This window comes from Dipodomys merriami, unplaced genomic scaffold (genome assembly GCF_024711535.1).
Source record: "Dipodomys merriami isolate MVZ:Mamm:240054 unplaced genomic scaffold, mDipMer1.0.p SCAF_11, whole genome shotgun sequence".
NCBI lineage: Eukaryota > Metazoa > Chordata > Mammalia > Rodentia > Heteromyidae > Dipodomys > Dipodomys merriami.
Genome location: NW_027202382.1, coordinates 46,653,767 through 46,666,393, shown reverse-complemented (window position 1 = coordinate 46,666,393; position 12,627 = coordinate 46,653,767). Strand labels below are relative to the sequence as shown.

General features: G+C 56.6%; 1 protein-coding gene across 1 annotated transcript; it reads right to left on the bottom strand.

Annotated features, from left to right (window-relative positions):
- Positions 1 to 1,623: 1,623 nt before the first annotated feature.
- Positions 1,624 to 9,081, bottom strand: LOC138822253 (histo-blood group ABO system transferase 2-like). The gene is made up of 6 exons (XM_070014942.1): positions 9,015 to 9,081; positions 7,551 to 7,620; positions 7,180 to 7,236; positions 4,890 to 4,925; positions 4,213 to 4,347; positions 1,624 to 2,433 (listed from the first exon to the last, which is right to left on the bottom strand). The coding sequence occupies exons 1-6, from the start codon at positions 9,055 to 9,057 to the stop codon at positions 1,743 to 1,745; spliced, it is 1,032 nt and encodes a 343-aa protein (XP_069871043.1). The 5' UTR covers positions 9,058 to 9,081; the 3' UTR covers positions 1,624 to 1,742.
- Positions 9,082 to 12,627: the final 3,546 nt, after the last annotated feature.

Here is a 12,627-nt window from a genome sequence, read left to right as displayed (position 1 = left end):
CTGTCTCTCACATACACATATACATACACAAACACACATACATACACACACACACACACACACACACACACACACACACACACACTTTGCAAACAAAAAACCTCACAGCAGAACAGACACCTGCTCATGAATCAACTCCTAGGGGGTATCACAAGATGACTTTTTGACTAAGTGACCTTGGCAGTGCTGTCTCAGGTACAGCTCCCAAACTTTAACTGATAAACTTCATTAAACACTATCCAGGTACTTATTAGCTCACACTTGTAATCTCAGATACTCAGGAGGTTGAGATCTGAGGATCACAGTGTATGCCAGGAAAGTCCATGAGACTCTTATCTCTATTCATCCAGCAAAACGACAATAGTGGGTGTGTGGTTCAGGTGGCAGAGTGCTAGCCTTGAGTGAAAAAGCAAATTGAGAACTGGAGGACCTGAGTTGAAGCTCCATTACTGGCACAAAAATTAATTCAATAATTCTAGCCAGATTTGAGGACCACAGTATGGAGCTAAGTCAGCAAGAAAGTTCCATGAGACTCTTATCTCCAATTAACCACAGAAAGCTGAAAGTAGAGCTGTGACAAAATTGGTACAACAGTAGTCTGCACCACAAACGCTCAAGAACTATGTCCAGGCCCAGGGTTTAAGCCCCAGGATCCATAAAATAAAATGATACAAAACAAAAAATGCCATTTTGTTTGATGAAAGATTTTATTAAGAATTAAAGTCAAGCCCAATGTAGAAATGTTAAACAAAGAATGATAAAAACATGTATAAATTATACAAAGAACTCTCCAAATCCAATGATAAAAAGCAAACCAATTAAAACTTGGGCAGAAGGTGGGTTGGAGGCATGGCTCCAGTGGTAGAGATCTTTCCTAGCAAGCATGAGGTGGTGGTTTAATCTCTAGTACCCCCCACAAAAGTCACACATGGTAAGTAATTATGAAAAATCATTCCACATCAATGTCACAAGAGAACCACAAGTTAAAACAAGATATTGCCAGGCACCAGTAGCTCATGCCTGCAATCCTTGCTACTCAGAAGGCTGAGATCTGAGGACTGCAGTTCAAATCTTGCGTAGGAAGGAAAGTCCATGAGACTCTTTGCCTCCAATTAACCACCAAAAAGCTGTAAGTAGAGCAGTGGCTCAAAAAGTAGAGTGCTAGCCTTGGGCACAAAAGCTCAGGGACAGCATCCAGGCTCTGAGTTCAGGCCCAGGGACGGGGGCAGCCGGCTATGGCTGGGCAGAGGCCATGGCCTCTCCAGGCCATCATTGACCCAAAGCCTCACCGCGAAGCCTCCCCGCACAGCATGGAAGGAAGGACGTCCTCCAGCGTCTCCTCTGCTACCAGAACTCAGAGAGGAGCAGGAAAACAGCCTGAGGCTGTAGATGGCCCAGACCCAGGCTCTTCAGCCCCTGACTTAGTCCATCTTCTGTGGAGGGGCTGCTACCACCTGCCTCGAGAGCCGAGGACACACAGTGGGGGCCGATGGCAAGGTCATCCATCCTAGAGGCCCCGACTTGCACCCAGGTACCAGGCCTGTCTCTGTAGCGAGTTGGTGCCTGGCCTGCCTGCTGGCCTTGGGAGGACAGGGGAGACAGAGGTGGGGAGATGGGGGAGGGGAGCTTCAGCAACTTCTAGTGTCAAAGGAAGGTTGGCACTAAGCCTTTTCTCTAAAAGCCTTCCAGTGCAGCACGGGCTGCATGCCCTTGGCGTCGCTGACCACCGCCCTCCAGTCCCGCTAGCGGTTCCGGATTTCCTGGTGATTCTTGTGTACAGCGACAAACCGCAGCTTCTTCAGGACGGAGGGCCAGGGCAGCATGTGCAGGTCCCACAGGTACTCCGGGGACAGCACCTTGGTGGGCTTGCGGAGCAGCAGGTACTTGTTCAGGTGGCTCTCGTCATGCCACACAGCCTCGATGTTGTTGGCCCGGTCGACCGCCATGGCCTCATGACAGGCCTTGGTGAGCCGGTGCACTTCCGCCACTGACCCCCCAAAGAAGGCCCCCATGTAGTAGAAGTCCCCCTGGTCGTGGGGGATGTAGGCCTGGGACTGGGGCCGGCGTTCGTAGGTGAAGGCATCGCGCTTGCTCGTGTAGAAGCCGGGGTGCAGGGTGCCGAAGAGCGGGGTCAGGATCTCCACGCCCACGTGGTCCTGGAACTTCATGTCCACGTCGGCGCACACCAGATAATCCATCTCCTGCCGGGAGGGCTGCTCCAAGAACTGACTGATCATCTGCATGCGGCGCATGGACACGTCCTGCCAGCGCGGGTAGCTGCGCACGGGCAGCACCGCCAGCCGCCGCCTGGGCCCGAGCCCCACCTGGGGCACGTCTGCAGGCCGGTCGGTGAACACGTAGTAGGTGACGCGGTAGCCCACCATGAAGTGCTGCTCCGCAGACTCCAGGAACAGCCTCAGGAAGGTGATGTACCTGCAAGGGAGGATGAGGGGTGGGGGAGGTGTGGCTGAGCCTGAGTCAGAACCCACCTGGGTCCAGCGGAACCCCACCCGCTCCTGCCAATCACCCTGCTCTGTCAGAGATGGGGACCACCAGCATCCCACAGTCCACAGCAGACCTGAGCCAGAGCCAGAGGCTTCCTATGGCCCCACCGTTCTGCGGCCCATGCGAGACTGAGTGACGCACCCAGATCCTAAATGTGTCTTTGCCATGCTCCTGGACACCTGGGGCTCTAGGACACCTGGCTGGGGACGGTGGGGCTCCAGGACACCTGGCCAGGGACCCTGGGACTCCAGGACAGCTTTCCAGGGTCCCTAGGTCTGCATACTGTCTCCCCTCCTGTGGACCTGTCCCGCAGCCCCCTCTTGGGGAAGGAAGAGTCTCTACACCCAGCCCTTCCTTCACAGCATGAAGTAGCCTTCAGACAATGGCCTCAGTAAACCTTTGGTAGACCTAAGAGGGGCCTTGGATCCTCAGGAAGCGCAGGGAGCAGGACTCCGAAGGGCAGGCAGGCCAGGCAGATGGGCACTTGAGGAAGAAGGGGCAGACCCACCAGCGTTTGCTCACACCCGGGCCTTAGAGCCAAGAGCAAGAGCTGTAGCTCAGGAAGGTTCCGCCTGCCTCATGGCCGGTCCCCCCTCGAGGCTGCCCAGAGCCTCGGCCCCTGCCCCGGGACAGGGCTCTCCACTTGCTGCCCACGCTCACCCTTCGTACCCACATGGCACGGGCTCCTCAGTGAATCCTTCTCAGGGCACCAAGCGCAGCCACCAAGGCTTCAGCCCCAGCTGACAGCGGTGGGGTGGCTGGCCGCCTTCCCGCGGGCTCAGCACCTGCTGGTGTCTGCTGGGCCCGCACCGGGTCCCAGGGAGACAGCGTGCCCATACGTGGCAGCAGGGCTTTTGTGCTGGGTGCTGCTCTAGTCCCCGGCAGTGGGACCAGAGCGCTCATGCTGCATCTGTGCCCTTCTGAGACCCTCCCGCCAGCCACCACCGCCTCAAGTCCCAGCTGGTGAGGTGTGGCAGCCTCGGGCTGTCCTAGGGTCCTTCTGCACACTGCTGCTGCTGCTCTGTGGCGGGCACAAGCTTCCATCTCCACCCCAGGGCCCATTCCTGCACCCAGGCCTTTCTCCACAGCCTCCCACAGGGCAGCTGGGCCTGAGGCAGCTTGCTCACGAGCTCCCATCCAGCGGGTCCCACCAGCACCCCTGGGGTTCACAGTTGGGCTGCCACCCGCAGAGGCCTGCAGTCGGGTGGTCTACAGACTGTCGCCTCAGCCCTGCCTGGCATCACAGTGTACAGCAGCGGCCCCCGGTTGGCCGGCACCATGCTCCTGCTGCTCCCAGAGGAAGCCAGGCTCCTCCCTCCTCTCCTGCTGCCTCCTCGAGCAGAGGGGATGCAGCCTCCCCTGGCTGAGGGGATAGAGGGAGGAGACGCGGCACCAGCTGTCAGGGGAAATGGCACTGGGCTGGACCAGCGGCTGAGCCACCGGGGCCCAGGAAGGTCACGGAGTGAAGGAACTTTCACAGCCACCCTTCCATTTTCCCCCACCCTCCACCACGGCCTGAACACAGGACAGATCTGGGTGTCCCCAGGCCTCTGCCCTCGACCTTGGGCCATCTCTTACTTTTTCTTGTTTTTTTTTTTTTTGTTTTGTTTTTGTTTTGCTTATGTGGTGCTGAGGAATTGAACCCAGGACTTCATGCATGAGAGGCAAGCACTTTACCACTGAGCCAACTTTCCAGCCCTCTCTTACTTTTTGACAGCAAACACAGATAACCCCACGGTGATGTTCTGAAGCCGGAACTGCTCATTCAAGATGTCAATGTTGAAGGTCCCCTCCCAGATGATGGGAGCCAGCCACGGCGTCAGGACAAGGACGTCTCTCCTACTGCACAGAGAAAGAGAGCCACACTCGGTGTGCAATGTGTGCCCACCGCCGTACCTGCCCTCTCCCCGGCTGCCTCCGTCCTCCCACAGGCAGACCTGGCCGTCACCACGAGACCAACCAGAGGCAAATCAGACTCGAGGGGACCAGGCAGCAGCCAGCCCCAAATGCCGGCCCTGCTGCTGCAGAAGGAGCTGAGATCTGCTGGCAAGGCTTGCAGTGGTCCTCACCCCACCCAAGCACCCCTTAGGGAACCCGTGACTCTGCCTGGAACTCAAGTCAAAGAAACAGAAAAGATCCTCTGGGGTCCTCAAGTCAACATCCAATACAAAAAGAAAACAAACAAACAAACAAACAAAAACAAACAGGAAACAGAACATTGAGCACTAATGCAGGAAAATCTTGAGAGTTTGTTTGTTGCTTTTTCCTGCCCTGTGGAGGATTCAGGCATGGTAGCCAAGCCACAAGCCAGCCCAAAGAAACTACCTGTGCATATCTTTGCCACAGACCCCTGCGCCCCTTGCAGTGTCAGTCCATTTACTCACGCGGGCGTCAGAGCCATCGGCTGGGGATACACCATCCTGAAAACCAAAACACAAGTGTGCACAGGAGTCACTCGGGACCCTCGTCCCACAGGGTGTGGGGTGTGGGGAGCCGTCCTTCACTGGCTGCGTGGGCTACACCCCACATCACCCAGAGCCAGAGCTGGTGGAGGGGCTGAGGCATGAGGCTTCCAGTCTCTAATTTGTCTTTGCAATGTGGGAGAGGAATCGAATACCCAAGGAACTCAGGGCTGTTGGTCCCAGGCTGCAGGCTGGGAGGGGCCTAGTGGCTCCTGTAACTCTGGGGGGAGGGGGGCGGGGGCTGAGCAGCAATCTCTGTCCCAGGGACCATCAGATCCCCACACCAGCTCTCCTGGGCCTCAGACTGGCTCGTGGCACTTTCTGTGGCACCCAGACCGCAAGCTCCCTGTCTCAGGGTGTCAGAGACCAGCCTCAAAGGTGGCAGGAAACCCTGTCCATGCCAGGCCTGGGACACTGGGAGCAGCGGACCCCACAGATGAGGAGCCCACAGGGCAGAGCCTGCAGCAGCCATCATTTTCTTCCCGTGATGGCTCTGGGAGTAGGAGTCAGCATGGAAAGGGCAGGGAAGCACAGTGCAGGCTGCAGCAGGGATGAACCCTGATGACACAGGTGACAAAAATCACACCACTCACAAAAGGGCAAAACCTGCTGGTGCAGTGGCTCATGCCTGAAATCACAGCTACTCAGGAGGCTGGGATCTGAGTATTGCAGTTCAAAAACAGCCTTGGCAGGAAAGGCTGTGTGATGTTTATCTCTAGTTAGCCACCAAAAGCCAGAAGTGGAGCTGTAGTTCAAGTGGTAGTGAGCTAGCCTTGAGTGAAAAAGCTAAGGGACAGTACTAAATCCCCGAGTTCAAACATCAGTACTGCCACACACACATACTCAATGACACAGACACAGACACACAGTCAGATATACACACAGACACAGATACAGACACACAGACACACAGACACAGATACATACACACACACACACACACACACACACACACACACACACACACACACACACACACACACACACACACAGAGGAAGTTTGAGTCCTAGTTACACCAGCCTGAGAGTATTCCTCTTTGAGTCAGGTGAACACAAAGGCACAATGCCTATGTGCATCTGATCAGATAAACTAATGTTTATCAAAATGAACTCCAGGAAATGGAAACAAGAGGTTTATTTCTTCATTGCTGCTTTTGTTTTGTTTTTGTCTTGTTTATTCATTTATCTGTCTTTGGGAAGGTAAAGGGGACACAGAAATGGAGGGACAAAGGATAAACGATTTCAGCAGTGGTACTCACTGGACACTACGTTGAAAATGAACTCTACAACTTGTGGGTGGGGACGGGAGGTAAAATCTGGGAGACAAAGAGGGAAGGGGTGACATTGCCCAAAGTAAAATATACTCATTATCTGACTTATGTAACTGTAACTCCTCTCTACATTCCTTTATAATAACCATTTCTAAAATGTTAAAAAAAAGTTTTGTTTTGTTTTGTGTTTGTCAGTTGTGGCGCTGGGCGCTGTCCCTCAGCTCTTCAGCTCAAGGCTAGCGCTCTAGCACTTAAGCCACAGCACCACTTGCAATTTTTCTGGTGGTTTATTGGAGATAACAGTCTCAGGGACTTTCTTGCCCAGGCTGGCTTTGAACCACAATCCTCAGATCTCAGGCTTCTGAGTAGCTAGGGTTACAGGTATGAGCCTTGACCAGGCAAAAATGTTTTGTAATTTAAAAAAAAGTCAGTTGAGTGCAGCTGGTTCAAAGAAAGCAGACATTGCATGTGCTGAGCGTACATGAGCTGAGTCGCGTGGTCTGGTTGACTGCAGGAGGAGAAGAAGGCAGTGCAAAGGCAGGGGAAGTTCCACTGCCCAGATCAGGCATGGGCGGGGAGCCCAGCCCCCTCCCCTCACACAGAACAGCTTTGGCATGGCAGGGCTGAGAAGGCAAAGAGAAGCCCACGGATGTGGAGACACAGAAAGGCAGATGAGGACCTGGGGACCACCTGGTACAGGGGTGAGGCAGGAGGGTGGAAGGCTAAGCCAAGCTCTCAACAGGCTCCTCAGGTGGAGGGCACAGAAAGCCAGGGGAGCCCAGGGTCGGGGCTGGAGGTCAGATGGGAGCTTAGGCCAAAGGGGGACAGGCAGACGACGCTTTAGGGCAACTGAGGTGACAAAGGCTGCCGGACGGGACACACAGGTCAGGCTCCCAGCACAGACCACGCAGGCCCCTCCTCCATCCCTCAGCCTCACTCACCTGGACTCAGCTCCCAGGCCTCCCTGTGCCTGTCTGCTGGGGGTCCAGAACCCGGAGCTAAGAGAAGGAAGTGGGCAGAGACAGCTGCTCAGGATGCAGGCCTGCAGGAGTCCGATGCCTGGCCCCACCCTCTGCCCAGACTGGCCTTCCTCCCCTTCCCCAGGCCAACCACCCAGCCCAGAGCCCCTCCACCAAGTGGAAGGAAAATGGGCATCACTGTGAGGGCCAAGCGCACAGGCCAGGACAGGCCGGACACACCATCTAGGCCAGCTGAGGGTGGCAGCACCCTCATCCTGCTGGGATTGTGGTGTGGAAGGCAGCCCAGGGCCCCACCCAGGTCTGGCGGGCCACTCCCAAGCCCAGCCTCTTACCTGAAGAAGACCAGAGCGAGAGTCATCAGGAGAAGGGTTCCGGGGTGAAGGAAGTAGTGCTTCAGTTTTCCTGAAATACAGAGTGGGAAGCTCAGCTGCTCCCCCGCCTTCCCTCACCTCCTCCCAGCATCTCTTTCCTTTGACTTTCTGTGAGGAACCTGCGCATGCTGGGCCAGCGCTGGTCACTGAGCTTCGAAAGTCAGGAGTTTTCATGGTTAAGAATTGGAATATTGGGGTTTGAGGTGGGGCTCAGTTAGGATAGTGTTAGGGAAGGAGCAAAAGCTTCAGGTACTGAGTTCAAGTCCCAGCCTAAGAAAAAGAAAGGAAGAAAGGAAAGGAAGAAGGATAGAAAAGGAAGGGAGGAAAAAAGGAAGGAAGGGAGGGAGGAAGGAAGGAAAGAAGGAAAGAAGGAAAGAAGGGAAGGAGAGAAAGAGAAAGAGAAAGAGAAGGAAGGAAGGAGGGAAGAAGGCAGGAAGGGAAGAAGGGAAGAAGGGAGGGAGGGAGAGAGGGAGAGAAAGAGTTCAAATACCCCTAACAGGCCTTCTCAGAAAGGCTTACTGAACACTACACACACGGCCACCTGTGATTGGCTCAGGCCCCAAAATCAGTCCTTTCATCTCCCTGTACTACTGGTCTACCTTTACCTTATTGTTTCCTACTCCTCCAGCCATGAAACACATAACTCCTACTAGCTTCTGGGAAACCAAGGAACCGGGCAGGGAACACCTGACCTCTCATTTGTGTATTTGGCCTGCACTAAGGTTGGATCCCAGGCCTCATTCCTGCTCCCTGGCTTGCTCAGCGAGCACTGGAGCACTTGGGCCACACCCCCAGCCCTTATTTTTGCTGATTATTTTGGAGATGGCTTCTCATGGACTGATCTGCTGTGGGGAGCTCCAAACTGTGATCCTCAGATCTCAGCCTCCGGAGTAGCTAGATTGCAGGTGTGAGCCACTTCAACACGGCCCCGCCTTTCCCCCCGGCCCTGCCTTTTCTCTCCCAGGCCCCACCTCTCCTCTCCCAGGCCCCGCCTCTCCTCTCCCAGGACCCGCCTCTCCTCTCCCAGGCTCCGCCTCTCCTCTCCCCGGCGCCGCCTCTCCTCTCCCCGGCCCCGCCTCTCTTCTCCCCGGCCCCGCCTTCCCCCTCCCCGGCCCCGCCTCTCTTCTCCTAGGCCCAGCCTCTCCTCTCCCAGGCCCCGCCTCTCCTCTCCCAGGCCCCGCCTTCCCCCTCCCCGGCCCCGCCTTCCCCCTCCCCGGCCCCGCCTCTCTTCTCCTAGGCCCAGCCTCTCCTCTCCCAGGCCCCGCCTCTCCTCTCCCAGGCCCCGCCTTCCCCCTCCCCGGCCCCGCCTCTCCTCTCCCAGGCCCCGCCTCTCCTCTCCCCGGCCCCGCCTCTCCTCTCCCCGGCCCCGCCTCTCCTCTCCCCGGCCCCGCCTCTCGTCCCCGTCCTTGGCTCCACAACACTCACCCGCCAGTGTGCACTGCTGGGGAACCATGGGAGCGGTCCCCATCCGCCGCTGTCCCTCGAGGCTTTCAGGGCGGGTTGAGCCCCAGGTTTGCGCCCACGGATTAGACGGAGTCACCCCGGCCAGGACATGAGGAGCACAATGACCTCACCAACGGCCGCTCTCCCTGCTCGCCGGGAGCCCCGCCCCGGGCCCCGCCCCGAAGGCCTGACGCCGCCTCTGGGCCCCTGGCCTCTACCCTGGATGCCCGGCCCTGGACGGCGGCCTGACCCCTTTCCCTCCTAGGCGGAGGAGCCAAACAGACTCCCACCCTTTTCGGCCCCCACCCTTCTAGAACCCCAGCCCAGAGCAGAGGCACAGGGCCCCTCCTGCTCCCCTTGCCGCAGTCTCCGCCCACAAACCACCCGGCCACGCCCCTCCCACCCTGAGGCCCCTCCTCCAATTCCCCACAGGAACCCTGACTCGCTGAGGTGACCAGATGCCCCGCCCCTTTCCCCACCCCCTCCAAAGGCCACGCCCCGACGCCACAAGCCTGAAGTTCTGCATCTGCACGGGGACTCTGGGGCTCCGCCCCCGAACCCCTCTGCCTCCTGACCGCGCCCCTAACCCTGAGGCCGCCCCCGGACAGGACCCGATGATCCTGCCCGCAGAGGCCCGCTTCGCCGTCCGGCCGAGGAAGGCTGTGCGCCAGGCCCTCGCCGGGCCCTGCGTCTGCAGCGCTGGCTGAGCACGTGCGCTGCCCGCTCAGCCCCTGTGCGGACCAGAGGGGCGGGCGGGGCGGGGGCCGCTGCGGCAATAATCCTAGCTGCTAGAGAAGTGGGGATCCGGAAGACTGTGGTTCGAGGCCAGCTGGGGCAACAAGTCCATGAGTTGACTTCAAACACAAAAGTTGGGTGCAGCAGTGAACACCTGCCATCCAAGCTAGGCAGGAAGTGAAAGTAGGCAGACTGAGGTCCTGACCCACCCAGACACAACAGGAAGAGTCTATTTGGAAAAATAAAAGCAAAAAGGCTGGGGCTATATCTCAAGAGCACAGTACCACCCTACCAACTGCAAGGCCCTATCTTAGTTTAATCCCTAGTACAGCAACTCCCCCCCAAACTCAACTGTAAGAAGCCAAACCATTCTGTGTAAAAAGGAGCTAAGATCTTAATGGACCCCTCATCAAAGAAAACATGCGGGTGGCAAATGAGCATTTGAGAAGATGCTTGACATCGATGTTACCAGGGAGATACAAGTGAACCGATGGTGAGATAGCCCTGCACTCTGTCACAATGGCCAGACTCCAAAGGCGACAACACCAAAACTTGACCAGGATGTGGAGCAACAGGAACTTTCAACCATTGCTAGTGGGGAGCCAGAGTGGCTCAGCTACTGTGGAAGGCATCTGGCATGTATCTCAGCCCAGCACCAGTGCTTCCAGCCTGTGCTGCTAGCCACGCTGAGAATAGAAGGATAGGGTTTAAGGCTAATCCAAGCAAGAGTTTTCAAGACCCCTTCTTACCCCACAGATGGGCACAGTGGCCCATGCACTTGTCATCCCAAGGACAGCGGTTCCATGGACATGTGCCACTGTCTCTTCTTTATTAAGGTTTTCTGGTCAATCATGGGGATTGAATTGGGCAACTGAGCTCTGTCCATGAGGTCATTTGCTCAAGGCAAATGCTCTACCACTTTGAGCCAAAGCACCAAGTGCAGTTTCATGGGGATTGTTTGGAGATGAGTCTTCCCTGCAGGCTTGGAGTCGCAATCCTCAGATCTGAGCCACCTGAGTGGCGAGAGCCACCCGTGCCCAGCTGCCACTCTCTCTTAATAGCACTCAACAAGCAGCAATTCCTCCACTCTGTCATCATCATCAGCAGCAGCAGCAGCAGTAGCAGCAGCAGTGGCTATGGCTGCGGCATCTCTGAGCACAAAGCACTCCCCTGGTGAGAGAGTATGATCTCCTTTCACAGGCCCCAGGGTATGGATTCTGAGCACCCCGACCTCCCAGGACCTCAGGATGCTGGCTGGTTCCCAAGAAAGCCTAGGACTTGACAATTTCTCCTCTGCCACTTGGGTTGTGATTGTGGTTTGTGTGGTTGCCACTTATAAAAAGTGAAATGCACGCCAGCTGCTCTGGGCAGGGTGCACAGGCCCTGCCTTCCGGGGGGTGCACCAGGGTGGTGGCACCTCTACTTCTGCAGAGAGTCCTCTAGCATCCTGAAAAGCGCTTTGTCACAGCAAGTGGGACAGTGTCTCATTCACCCTCGACTGGAAGGAATCCAAGCACAGTGCCCGCACTCCAGTGCAACAGAACTTTAACATCACACCAATATCGATTCCATGCACACAGGTCTCTCTTAAAATTGTCTTTGCCCCAATCAGGCGCATTTGGGGAGTTGTGCTGGCAACACTCACTCTCCACCAGACCTCAGGGGAGGCTCTGTGCACCCTGACAAAGGCCGCAATGGCTCAGGAATCGGGAAGGCTCTCCCATGCACCTGGCACAGGGGCCGAAGTGCTCTGCACAGGAGAAAGGTTAGCATGCAGGACGGCTGGGGGAGAGGGTCCTGTGGAGCCCACAGCACAGGGTGGTGACCTGCATCAGAGTCAAAGCTGCCAGACAAGGCAGAGAGGGCCGAGCCAGGGGCCGGGAGAGCACCACACCCACTGCTCTGTGAAGCACCACCAAGAACATTATCATCATGGAGGGGGAGACTCTGAGGGCAGGCCAATGTGTTCGAAGCCAAGTACCATTCTGACACCAGGAGAGGATGGCAGGTCAAAGATTCTGCATGTGCCATGGATTTGGGGTCAAGGCAAAAGGACACATGGACTTGGGCACACTGTCATCTTGATAACAGAGTGGATTGTGGGTAAAGATGCAGAGAAGGTTCTGCATGTAGCAAGCAGAACAGATTTGACGGTGTCCTGAGTGGGAGGTCAGTGGAGGGTAGGCTGTGTCCTGGGCCACTCTAGCCTGCATGTGCTGAGCCCCTGGCTACCCAGCCAAGGGGAGACGTCTGCACATGCTGTGCTTCAGTGCTTCCCTTTCTCTTCCAGGGAAGAAGGGGGAAGTGGTCTCCACGCTTGATCTTGGCGCTCTGCAGGGAAGTCCATTTCTGGAGCAGAAAGTGGCTGTTGGGCAAAGGCTTCATGGCGTAATTCACATGCACCCCATCAGGGGTGATCAGTTCTGGTGGAGGAGGGACACACAAGGCAGCAGGGACTCGGACACACCAAGCATCTGAGAAGCTCCTACACACCAGACCAGGCATCAGGCAGGACGCTGCTCTCCCTGGGATCTAGTTCCAGGGGCATCAAGGGCCTGGAATGCCTGCCCGGGAACAGACTCTGCTGAAACCTATCCTGTCTTGCTCAGAAAAGATCTTGGGACTCTGGCTGCTGCCAGCTCCTCCTGTAGGGGCACAAGGGATTCCCATTGCGCTCACTGCGGCCTCGAGGATCCGGACCTCCTGACACAGCTGGCTATCCAGAATTCACAGCACCTGCGGGGAGCACTGTCCTACTGAGCACCAGGAGGGCTCCAAGGAGCCCCATGGGACAGGCCTGGACCCAGGCCCTCTGCACACATGCATTCCAGGGCCTCCACCCAGTGAGGCCCCAGCACTC